Source organism: Taudactylus pleione, unplaced genomic scaffold, assembly GCF_031769625.1.
Source record: "Taudactylus pleione unplaced genomic scaffold, aTauple2 ptg000181l, whole genome shotgun sequence".
Lineage (NCBI taxonomy): Eukaryota > Metazoa > Chordata > Amphibia > Anura > Myobatrachidae > Taudactylus > Taudactylus pleione.
The window spans coordinates 4428513-4441852 of NW_028284583.1; the positions used below are offsets into that span (position 1 = coordinate 4428513).

General features: G+C 41.8%; 1 protein-coding gene across 1 annotated transcript; it reads right to left on the minus strand.

Moving 5' to 3' along the window:
- Window positions 1-619: 619 nt before the first annotated feature.
- On the minus strand, window positions 620-11633 carry MPLKIP (M-phase specific PLK1 interacting protein). Its single transcript, XM_088476061.1, has 2 exons — window positions 11147-11633; window positions 620-1552 (listed from the first exon to the last, which is right to left on the minus strand). The coding sequence occupies exons 1-2, from the start codon at window positions 11540-11542 to the stop codon at window positions 1349-1351; spliced, it is 600 nt and encodes a 199-aa protein (XP_088332187.1). The 5' UTR covers window positions 11543-11633; the 3' UTR covers window positions 620-1348.
- Window positions 11634-13340: the final 1707 nt, after the last annotated feature.

Consider the following 13340-nt stretch of genomic DNA (forward strand, 5'->3'; position numbering starts at 1 on the left):
GAATATCTAACAAGGAATTTTTTTTTGGCAGATTCTTAATATCTTGTGACGAAGCTGGGAGTAGACAGGAATGCATACATACAGCCCTCCTGCATATAGCCCATACAGCTAAAGTTTGTACTAGCTAGAGACTACAGGTTATATTTACATAGTGTCTGCTCATGCAAGCTGCCGCTTCTCTACAGGTTTAATATAAAAATTTAAAAGGTGCACAATGATAAAGTTCAGCTTTGTAAATATACTGTTCCCAATGGTCAGGGGTTACTTGCAAAACACACTCATTGGATCTAATATGTATATTTAACACAGAACTGGCTGGATTCTACAAAACCCATTCTTAAATGTCAACGGTCATTAATTCGCTACAGTGTTTCTATTTAATGGTGTATAGGATCGGGGTTATATCTGCACGAGACTTAACAGGCCTGTCTAAAAAGTTCTACAGAAGCAGTTGGTACGTATCACTATACATATTACCCCTTTTATTGAATAGATGCATCTTGCATTGGAGTTTTAATATAAGGATTCATTTTTAGAGGTCATTTGCTCTTCAGATTTAAAATTAAGTTTTAAATTACAGCACTAATAAAAAAGGAGCATACGTTTTTACTCTTTTTTTTTATAAATTAAAAAGCCAAACAACAAATTAAACACAATAACTATACACATCTCAAATAAAGTACACAACTTAAACCTTGTTTCATAACATAATACCTGTTATGTACACAAACTTTTTTAATAACTTGTAAACTTGGCTTCTACCATGTTCATCAATATTACTGCGTACATATTCATAGAAACCTGTTTTAGTAAAGCAAACCACTTGGGTTAATTAAAAATAGATGAACCTTACTCTTTAAAAAAGAAAAAGAAAAAAAAAACACCAGGCCACAAATATACTGACAGTAACATCTTCGAATAAAACAAACTATCTGAATATTCCATACAAATTATATACTTGTAGAATAAACTTATTTACAAACCTATATTGTATTTCAATTACTTAAAAATAAATCCAATTAAATGGAAGAAACAGTAAAAATTAGGCTTTAAATATAAGCCTAAGTGATGCAAAATGGTGACAAGTCTTGAAATCTGAAACCTGTATAAAAGTCACAAAACATATGCTGGTGTATATAGAACAACTTGTTCTTCATTGCTGGTGGACTTTCTGATTCTGTCTATAACAGCTCTAGACTTCCAAAACATTTTACGATGTTATTATCTGGTATGATAAAAAAATAAATCTGATAAAAGAGAATTTGTTTTTTCAAATTAAAAAAGTATCTGATTTGCTTCCTTGACCAACTCATGTTTTAGTGTACCCGGACGTTTTGGATTTTAGGAGTTAACTAAAATACCGCCCTTTTTTACCAGTATATGTTGTTTGCTCATTGCTGTTGTGATGGTCTATGTCTGATAGGGATAAGGGCCTTAGGTTAGCCCAGGGGTCCTCAAGCATTGAAGGTCTGTAATAGTTTTCCACATCATTAGACACTCTTTTCTCTCTGCCATGCGCTGCACCAAATGGTGTAGATGTCCTGGGTGAACCCTTCGAAAGAAAATCATCAGGTAAAGAAATATTCAATATATGGTGTCCAAAAGTTAGAAAATAACTATATATGATTGCAGAATTTACAACATGTGAATACAACCTTATTAATGACAAAGGCTGCAATTGTGCAAAGTTATATTTCTAATTGTTAAGTGCAAGCAAACTCGCATCACAAACTGGTTATTTTTAAAGAAAAATAAAAAACATAATAAATAAACTGCTAGAGGATTCAAGATAATTTCCTTCCGTTTTCAAAGGTGTACTGAAAAATACAAAGTCAGGCCTCTGGCACAGACATTGTTTATAAAGAAAAAAAATACAAAGATACACACACACAAAAAAAAAAAAAGTGTATTTGTTGCTTTCGCTTATTATTTATTATTCCTCGGGATTCCTCCTTTGCTAAACAAAATGCAAAAAGAACCGCAACCTATACACATAAAAACTTGAGTGCCACACAGCATTGACTTCAGCTTTGTTTTCTGTTCATAATTTTATTTTTTAATACGGAAGCAGAAGAAATGGGATTAGAAAAAGTCCACCTGGCTGAGGCATGACACATTTAATAAAGTCATTTAAGATTGTTGTATTTTGTGCAGCAATATAGCAGCATAACTTGTGAATAATACAAATTACTTTAATTTAGAGAAACTTATATAGACAAATTAAACAAGTCAAAATAAATAAAAAATCTATATATTTCTTTTTTTTGGGGGGGGGGGGGGGGACGGGACTGCAATGAGACTATGGTCAGAACATCTTACATACATAGGTGAATGGGATTAAGCAAACTAAATGTACACGATGATTGGTAACTTCTTCAGGGAAGGATGAATCTGAGGATCATGAAATAGTGAAAGGAGCAGAAAGAAGTAAATGTACTTTTACATTTTCTTTATGCTCAAATTGTGAAAACAGAAAATGGAATTGTGTGCCACCCTAGCCATATCCTATATAAGTATCTGCAGGTTAATTCACAAAGCATACCATTTATTAGGCGCATTAAAAGGACAGTGAAATAGAGAAATTAACTTATATAAAATGAGCACATTACACATTACATCTTGAGAATATTTTCCAAACCTCAGCATACATTAATGTACAGAAGTGTTCTCAAAAACTATCCACCTGTATGGTCTAATACTATAAAGTTAATAGTGTAGGATTTATGTTATAGTTTGAAGCAATTTTGTTATGCCTGTAATACAAATTAGAACAACAATAACAACAATATAGCTTAGAACCAGCCTCTTCCTACCAGTACACCTAAGAGTAGTTATCATTTACCGTCCCCCTGGCCCTCCCTCCAAATTACTTGACAACTTTGCTTCCTGGCTCCCTCACTTTCTCTCCTCAGACCTTCCCTCCATTATCCTAGGAAACTTCAACATTCCAATTGATATCCCCACTGATTCCTCTGCTTCCAAACTCCTTACCTTCACATCCTCATTTGGTCCCAATGGACCTCCTCACCCTCCCATGTGAGTGGGAATTCGCTTTTCTGATTATTCCAATTCCCCCTCTCTGACCATCAGCTTCTCTCTTTTAACTTATCCCTCTCTCCTTCCCCTCCTCTACCTCCTAAGGCCACTATCACTAGGCGGAATATTGAGGCTATTCTTCCCAACTTGACTCGCTTCTCTCACCTTTGCTCTCTCTCTCTCCTGCCCTGAACAAGCTGCTTCCCTATACAATGCCTCCCTTACTTCTGCTTTTGACTCTGTTGCTCCGTCAATCACTACTCACCTTCACAGATCCACACCTCAACCCTGGCATTCCAAATGCACCAGATATCTGCAAAAGTGTTCACGAACCGCCGAGCGGCAGTGGAGAAGGTCACGCTCTAAGGCAGATTTTCTCCATTTCAAAAATGATTCATACAGTGCTACCCTTTCCCTCTCTAAACAGTCATTTCAAGCACCTCACCCCCTCCCAGTCCTCAAATCCCCAGCATCTCTTCACCACCCTGAACTCCCTCCTCTGCCCACCCCCTCCTCGCCTTCCCTCCTTGCTCTCTGCCCTTGACTTTGCTACCTACTTTACATCTAAAATTTACTCCATACATCAGGATATCATTTCCCACCAGTACCCCAGCACTACACCTCCTCCTTTCCCGGATCATCCCTCCCCTTCCATTTTACCTACACTGACATGCTTCTACCCTGTATCAGGAGTGGAAGTCATGACCCTTATCCAGTCCCCCCCCCTCTTCCACCTCCCCCCTTGATCCTATCCCTTCACGTCTCCTCCGTTACCTCTCTCCTTGTGCCTGTTCCCATCTTGCCCACCTCCTCAATCTCTCCCACTCTTCTGGCACTGTTTCTGCTTCATTCAAACATGCCCTTGTCTCCCCCATTCTCAAAAAAACCTACCCACCCTTGATCCCAACACTCTCGCCAACTACCGACCCATCTCTCTCCTCCCTTATGCATCCAAGCTCCTTGAGCGTATTTACAACCGCCATACCACCTTTCTTTCCTCCCACTCCCTTCTTGACCCCTTTCAGTCTGGCTTCCGTTCTCTCCACTCCACTGAAACTGCCCTCACTAAAGTCAGCAACGATCTCCTTGCTGCCAAATCCAAAGGCCACTACACTCTCTGCTCATAATCCTTGACCTTTCTGCTGCTTTTGACACTGTGGACCACCCTCTCCTGCTGCAAATCCTTCACTCCCTTGGTCTAAGTGACACCGCTCTCTCCTGGCTGTCCTCCTACCTCTCTGACCTATCCTTCTCTGTCTCCTCTCATGGCTTATCTTTTCCCACACATTCTCACAGTAGGTGTTCCCCAAGGTTCTGTTCTTGGACAACTCCTTTTCACCCTCTATACATCCTCTCTAGGTGAACTCATCAGCTCTTTTGACCTCCATTATCTCTATGCTGATGATACTCACATCTACCTTTCCTCCCCTGAATTCGCTCCCTCTATCCTCACTCGCATCTCCAACTGTCTCTCTGCTATCTCTTCCTGGATGTCCCAGCAATTTCTTAAACTTAATATGACTGAGATGATCATCTTCCCACCCTCCCACATAACCTCACTTCCCACTATTTATCAATTGATGGCACAACTATCTCCTCTAGCCCCAAAGTCCGCTGTCTTGGAGTTACCCTGGACTCATCCCTCTCCTTCAAACCAGCATATCCAGAACCTCTTGAAGTCCTGTCGTTTCCATCTCAAAAATATTTCCAGGATCAGACCCTTTCTCAGCCAGGATGCTACTAAGACCCTAATACATTCACTAGTCATCTCCAGACTGGATTACTGTAACCTCCTCCTATCTGGCCTCCCCATCTCCCTCCTCTCCAGTCTGTCCTCAATGCTGCCGCTCGACTCAACTTTCTCTCCAAATGCTCTGCATCTGCCGCCCCTCTCTTACAAGCCCTCCACTGGCTCCCCTTCCCCTTCAGAACCCAATTCAAGGTTCTCACTCGCTTACAAAGCCCTCACACACACCTCTCCCATTTACATCTCTGACCTCATCTCCCTTCACTCTCCTGTCCGCCCTCTTCGTTCAACAAATACACGCCACCTCTCATGCCAACTGATTACTTCCAAGACTTTGCCCGTGCTGCTCCCCACCTTTGGAACTCTCTCCCTCTCCCCATCAGACTCTCCACAATCCTTCAAACGGGCTCTCAAGACTCATTACTTCATCAATGCTTTCCAGCTCTCATCCTAACTTACTGCTACATGCTCCCTCCTCCCTGTCTTCCCCATCTGTATCATGCCTTTATGTCTGCCCCTCCCCTTGAGAATGTAAGCTCTTGCGAGCAGGGCCCTCTACCCTCTTGTGCTTCTCCTTACTTTATTTTCATCTACTTCTTACCCACTACTAGGCCACCTAACACTTGGTTGTTTATGCTCCGTTGCTTATTTGGGTGTTATGGCCACCAATGTATATTATCCAAGTCCTTGTCCTGCATTGTATTGTATTGTATTGTACGTCACTTTTTTGGTTATGTACTTTGTAAGGCGCTGCGGAACACTTGCGGCGCCATATAAATAATTAGAACCCAAAAATGATAGGGCTACAAGTTAAAACACTTGTACAACGCACCTATATTTATAACATCACCCTGACTTACCACCAAGTATAGTCTTTGCACAAAAGTACTTTTAAAAGGTAATTATGTATTACCACTCTTAGTAACACCACTATTGCTAGAATAGCAGTTTGGGCTTTTTTTTTTTTTTTTTTTGTAAAGCTGCCCATTCTATGCCTATTACAACAAGCACCAAATTGTATGAAAGTGCTATATGCTGATCAGCCTTCGTGGTAATGAATTACACAGCCCGAGTATTACTGCAAGAAAATAATGTCCACACTATTTTCTTGCGATCTTCACCAAGCTGCATATGTCACTGCTGAGTGGACACCACAGGTAGCGCAGCATAGAGATCAACCTCCTTCCCCCAGTTATACCATTTACTCCTGTAGATTCCTTATCATGTATTGGTTTTATAGTTTGTTCATTGTCCCTAAAGTAAATATGCATGTATATTAAATCAGAGTATGGATGGAAGTAATATGTTGCTTATGCTGCACCAAACATATCTCCCCTACTGAGTTACAGAACTGTAGATCATGGTAAGTCAGTCAATGATGTTGTCATAAAGAATACCTTGGCACTAAGGGGGTGTTCAATTGTTTTTTGCGCTGCCACAGTTCCCATCAATTGTTTGTGCAGCCATTATTTCTGCTCACACCCTCCTGAGGTGGCGAGCAGAAATCTGCCCATTCTGCGCCCAGAAGGTTTAGCCGCTTTACTTGGCTAACCTCAGGGCATTTGGGCACGACTTCCGCAATAAGTAATGGGTGCCTGTAGCATTCTGTCCCAGTGGCACAAAGAAATGAATAGATGGGAGCTGCGGCTGGAAAAAAAAACACCATTGAATTCAACCCTGAATGGAAAAGTCCAGGAATTGGACCAGTTATGTGGGAAGCTGAGTACTTGAGCCTCGATTGCATAGACTAAAAAAAAAAAAAATATATATATATATATATTTTCCACACATACAGTGGGGCAAAAAAGTATTTCGGACAGCCACCAATCGTGCAAGTTGTTGCACTTTAAAAGATGAGAGGGGTCTGTAATTTCCATCATAGGTACACTTTAACTGTGAAAGACAAAATCAGAACAAAAAATTCCGGAAATCACATTGTATGATTTTTAAACAATTTATTTGTATATTCTTGCAGAAAAAAATATTTGGACAGCTACCAACCAGCAAGAATTCTGGCTTTCACAGACCTGTTGCTTCTTCTTTAGGAAGCTCATCTATCCTCCACTCGTTACCTGTATTAATGGTACCTGTTTGAACTGGTTAACTGTATAAAAGACACCTGTCCACACCCTCAAACAGTCAGACTGCAACCTCTCCACCGTGGCCAAGACCAGAGAGCTGTCTAAGGACACCAGGGACAAAATTGTAGACCTGCACAAGGCAGGGATGAGCTAGGTGAGAAGAGATCAACTGTTGGCGCAATTATTAAAAAATGGAAGAAATACAAGATCACTGAAAATCTCCCTCGACCTGGGGCTCCATGCAAGAGCTCACCTAGTGGGGTGTCGATCTTGAGAACGGTGAGGGAACAGCCCAGAACTACACGGGGGGACCTGGTCAATGACCTCAAGAGAGCTGGAAACACAGTCACAAAGGTTACCATTAGTAACACACTACGTCGTCATGGATTCAAATCCTGCAGCGCCCAAAAGGTCCCCCTGCTTAAGGCAGCACATGTCCAGGCCAGTCTAAAGTTTGCCCGTGACCATCTGGATGATCCAGAGGAGGATGACGAGAATGTCACGTGTTCAGATGAGACCAAAATAGAACTTTTTGGTATAAGCTCCACACGCTGTGTTTGGAGGGAGAAGAATGATGAGTGGCATCCCAAAAACACCATACCCACTGTGAAGCATGGGGGTAGAGACATCATGCTTTGGGGATGCTTTTCTGCAAAGGAGACAAGACGACTGATCCGTATTACTGAGAGGATGAATGGGGCCATGTATCGTGACATTTTGGGGAAAAACCTCCTTCCCTCAGTAAGAGCATTGAAGATGCAACGTGGCTGGGTCTTCCAGCATGTCAATGACCCCAAACACACCGCCCGGGCAACTAAGGAGTGGCTCCGTAAGAAGCATTTCAAGGTCCTGGATTGGCCTAGCCAGTCTCCAGACTAATAGAAAATCTGTGGAGGGAGTTGAAAGTCCGTGTTGCCCGGCGACAGCCCTAAAACATGACACATCTAGAGAAGATCTGCATTGAAGAGTGGGCCAAAATACCTGCTGCAGTGTGTGCAAACCTGGTCAGGAATTACAGGAAATGTTTGACCTCTGTAATTACCAAACGAGGTTACTTTACAAAGTATTTAATTAAAATTTTTGATTGTCCAAATATTTATTTTCCGCAAGAATATACAAATAAATTGTTTAAAAATCATACAATGTGATTTCCGGAATTTTTGGCTCCGATTCTGTCTCTCACAGTTGGAGTGTACCTATGATGGAAATTACAGACCTCTCATCTTTTAAAGTGCAACAACTTGCGCAATCGGTGGCTGTCCAAATACCTTTTGGCTCCACTGTATACACACACACACTAAAATATATATATGTGCATACATGTAAATATACACACAGGGCGGCACTCAGGTCTCTCCAAATAATACAAGCAGATATATTAAATATCATATTTAGGAATGAAGAAACAGTTTGAGAAGATGAACTTTCTAATGACATGAACACATAGCAGTGTTACTAAAAAATTAGAAACTAGTAACAGTTTTTTTTTCCATATCAAGTCCTAGATGTGATATTCTTGATATCACTCATTACTAATCTTCAATTGTGCTCCAACCAATCAGCTCCTAAAGCTGGATACACACTGATAGATAGACCGGCCATTCCACTGGACGGGCGATATATCTTTAGTGCATCGCCGGGTGTACAGCGGATATGTCTGAACGACATTGTTCACAGACATATCCGATCTGCCATGTAGCATGGCAGATGGCCGGTCATCTGCTGGTGTGTACGGGCCAACCACCAATCGCCCATTCACATGCTGCGGGACTGGAGGTAAGTGACAGCTCAACTGGGCGAGCAATTTTAAATGCCCGCCCATTTAAACTGTCAAGCCCGGCACATCAGGCAAACAAATTGGTAAGTGTGTATACACTTACCAATCATTAAATAGAACGGCGGACCCTTCGACCTAGTGTGTACCCAGCTTAACTGTCATGTATTTGAAAAATGATAGGAGCTAATTGGTTGGAGCACCATTTAAAATTAGTAAAGAGTAATAAGAATATCATGCGTTGCTAAATCTGGGACTAAACAACATTTAATAACATCTTGAATCCATGTACTTATAATTTCACGTGTCAAGATAGCTTGGTATGTTTAAATGCTACATTTTAAGGCAAACATAGTTAGGGTAACAATAAATCTGATTAATGCAAGGTGTGGATATACAGGGGGGGGGGGGGAATACAATTGTTTTCTGCACCATTATAATTAAAAGGGAGCCTGACAGCCATTCAGTTGTTCAGGGCGCCCATTAATTATCGCATCCAAATAGACCGGGTTTAGCCATGTAAAATGGCTAAACCCATCTAAAGTCCTACATGGCGCACCCAGACAGCAGTCTAGGCACCTCAAACCAGGATTTTTATATTTGTGGAGAGAGAAAGACTACTATTGGTTGGGGGCACTCATGTGTATCTTTAATTGAATTAAAACAAACTTTTATTTTATCAATTAAAATAAATAGAAGACAATAAACAAAATAAATTTTTGATTTTTCTCAATGAATTGTGCGGTATGGATAAAGGTGACTTATGGTTAGATAGAATTACTCTCCTATCTTAGAGCTACTTATAAAATCCAATGTTACTACAAACAAAAATATCTGAAAAAGTTCGGTCTCCGTCAAAAACATTTATGTTAGTAGTCCAACCCACATCAGAGGTATTACTATACATCACAATATATGATTACAATATACAATTTTTGCATAGAGGATTGGTTCTCAAAGCATCAGACAGCCGGGGATTCAGATTTCCCTAAGAAATATTCACTGTCAGGTCTCCGAAACCAGAAATAACACCAGCTTCTCAGGCACAAATTATGAGACAGCTTTGAAACAAATGTTGCTTTTAATTCCTGGCAAATGTCTATTTATTTCTGACTCGGGAACATCACCCTTTGTAAGAAAGCAATATTCCCTTCTGCTTATTAATTGAATTTAGTTTTTTTTCATATACTATCAACATTGTTATTGCCTCTTAAGCTGGGTACACACCTATACAATAGTCGGGCCGTTCTTTCAATATAGAGAGAACGGAAGATGTATTGTATAGGCAGGTACGCTGTCCCGATGCAGGAGCGTTAGCCGATAAAAGGCTTTTAACGCTCCTGCAACGGTCGGGATTGGGAGGTTGCATTTTATGTACTGTTTAATATTTATCGGTTCAACCTCCCGACTGTACACACTGTGCTATGTCTGCACAGTGTGTATGCAGCTCACAGAGGTTCACACTGGGGACTGACTGCACGGCTGATCGGGAGAGTTTTACCATATCAGTCTGTAATCGAAAAGGTGTGTACCAGGCTTTATTCAGTCAACAATCTTTATGTGGATTAGGCATTATTGTTTTCTTTTAGTACACATTCCAACCCTACCCTGTTTTTCTCAGGATTTTTATATTATAAAATATATTTTTATAAGTTTATTTTTTTATCATTTCACACCTGAACGGAGGGACCCACTAATTAGCGCAAAACACAATTGAATTCCCCTCAGTGTGAAACTTTAGGGATGCAGAACTGAAGACCGTGGGTGAGCCCATTTGAGTGCCTCATTTTCCAAGTACTATATATGTTTTTCTATAGCTCCACCCCCAGTTCCTGAACCTGTTTTTCCTGATTAAAACACTTTGCAGAAACACTTTCTAAGGGCTCAAATCAACACGAATCGAACAGCGCCGAGAGGGAGCTCCCAGAGCTATTCAATTCAGCATGCTGTTAGGTCAGAGAATGCTCGTTCTCAAGCCCTAAACATGGTGTTTAGTCGCAAGAACCGGCATTCTCCAACTTAACTGCCTGGTTTTCTGCTGCGTTAAGGACAGAAAACACAGCATCGTGCCAGGAGCGTTGTCTGATTTTTGCTCGCACAAGAAGAAATCCTTAGTCAGGCTTAACAGCGCACTGAATTGAATAGCTCCGGGAGCTCATTCCTGGCACTATTCAACTCACGTTGAATCGAGCCCTAAGTGTAGCACATGCAGGATAAATAGGCATTACATTGTGTGTCAATATACGGTACGTGGATATTATGTGATAAGGGATCGTCTACCTTCACAGCAACACACAGATCCCATCATGTAATGTGCCCTAACACACTGTAACTACGCATTATACCTATATTGTGGCCACACTGTGCATTTATCATTTTTCAAATGTTACAAAATACTTGTTTTATTATATGTGCCTGCTCATAGCAGCTACACTGCCCCAGTGAGTAGTATGGGGCTGGTTAGTGTGGGGTGAGGCGCAGAGTGCCTCCTGCCTCCCTCCCTATTACCTGGTAGTGCATGGGCGGCCTGGGAGAGCGGTGGCCCCGGTGCTGCTGCTGCTGCGGGTAGTGCTGCGGGTTTCCTCCTCCGGGAGACTTGCCGTACGGGGACGTGTTATAGCGAGGGCTGCCTCTCTGGGGCGGGGTGTGACCCGGGGACTGGCCGCCATACCTACACCCATATGGGATGTGAGAGGGCGAAGACTGGCCGCTGCCACCCGGCCTGGGAGGCCTCTGCCCGTAGCTCGGCGTGTGCGGGCTCCCGTAGCCCCATCCCGGCAGCGGCGGAGGAAGCATGGGGCCCCCGGGGCATTGGACTGGCGGGGGGCTGCGGAACGCCCCAGGACTCCCTTCGCCGCCGCCGGGCTTGGAGGGGCTCGGAGAGCGGAAATTTTGTCTGTACATCGTTAAAAACACTGGTCCCGTCCCACGATGATGGCGGCTCAGCTGCTAGGTAACTGCGCGGCGTACCTAGGAGGCGGAAGTTCTGTCCTGTGCACCGTGGGCATGTCCGGCCTGGTAACACGCACCGTGCTGAGAAGTTCCTAGCTGTAGTGCAGAGAGACGCCCCTCAATCATTAACACACAAACATAAATGATGCTACTTGCGTGTACCTGAAAATGTGATTAGTTTTCAGCTGCACGCTACACCTTCCCTGTTTCGGCAGATGGGTAATGCTGTAGGCTTTATGAGTTGATATTGATTTTATTTTAGTATTAAAAAATACTTTCACCACTTTCAGGGTTATCCCCAAGATTAATTTCACAAGCACCCCACCCGTACTAATCGTTGTGTGCATACACACACACGATTTTTTGAACGATATCGTTTAACAAAATCGTTCATTTTCTGAGTCAAACGATGAACGATTATTCATGCGCATTCACGTTTGTAGTTTGTAGTTCAGTCAGACTTGTCAACGATTTTCATTAAGTTATGGTGGGTACACACTACACGATATGCTCCCTGAGCTATATCGTGTAGTGTTGTCCCCGGCAGGCTGTGCTCAATGTCGTTCATTAACGATATCGTTCAGCGCCAGGCTCTCTCCCCCATTCCCTGACATGCAGCAACCTGACAAAATCGTCAGGTTGGCCTGCATGTCAGCCCAATGATGACGAACGACCCGCGGGAACGCGCGTCGTCGTCATCGTTCATCTTTTTGGTGTTAAAAATGGACGATAAAGTGGACGACTGAACGATATCGTTATCGTTCAGTCATCCACTTTATCGCCCAGTGTGTACGCACCATTAATATGCAAAAATCGTTTGTAGTTCATAAAACTCGTTCATTACATTTAAATGAACATAGTAAATGAACAACTTTAGTAAATGATTTTAGTTCATTTTTTCAAGGTAGAAAATAGTTTACTAAAATCGTTCATTAACTCAATCGTGTGTGTATGCAGCTTTAGTCTTCCTTTCCTGGGGCAGTCCTCATAAGAGCCAGTTTCATCATAGTGTTTGATGGTTTTTGCAACTGCACTTGAGGATACATTCAAAGTTCTTGAAATTTTCCGTATCAACTGACCTTCATGTCTTGAAGTAACGATGGACTGTCGTTTCTCTTTACTGAGTGGAGTGGTTGGTGCCATAATATGGATTACAACAGTAGTCAAACAGTGATGTCCACTGTGTACTAACTCTACCTCTGCACAATACAACTGATGGTCTCAAACACATTAAGTAGGCAAGTAATTCCACAGATTGACTCTTGACCAGGCACACCTGTTAATTCAAAACCATTCCAGGACAATACCTCATGAAGCTGATTGAGAGAATGCCAAGAATGTGCAAAGCTGTCATCAAAGCAAAATGGGGCTACTTTGAGGAATCTAAAATATAAAACATATTTTGATTTGTTTAACACTTTTTTGTTTACAACATAATTCCATATGTGTTCTTTCATAGTTTTAATGTCTTCAGTAACAGGGGCCTATTCATTAAGCGTAAAAATTCAATGGAGATAATTAGCTTTAGAACTCTCATGGAGTTCTAGCTAATTATAGGTGGAATTCATCATTCCACCTCTCCATAAGTATCTATTCCGAAAAGCTGTCATTTTTGCGATGACAGCTTTTCGGGAATTAGATACTTTTCCCTGCCTACACTAACTTATCGCATCTGGAAACTGCTGCGCATGCGCTGTTACATCTGTAAAACCAGCGCATGCGCAGCACTGCCTACAGATGCGTTAAGTTT

What these genes read in the sequence shown, in the direction of transcription:
- MPLKIP (XM_088476061.1), bottom strand. Translation starts at nt 11,542, where the DNA reads ATGTACAGACAAAATTTCCGCTCTCCGAGCCCCTCCAAGCCCGGCGGC. An exon ending in GGCCGCCCATGCACTACCAG is followed by an intron (nt 1,553 to 11,146) that starts GTAATAGGGAGG and finishes TTTCTTTCGAAG; the next exon opens with GGTTCACCCAGGACATCTAC.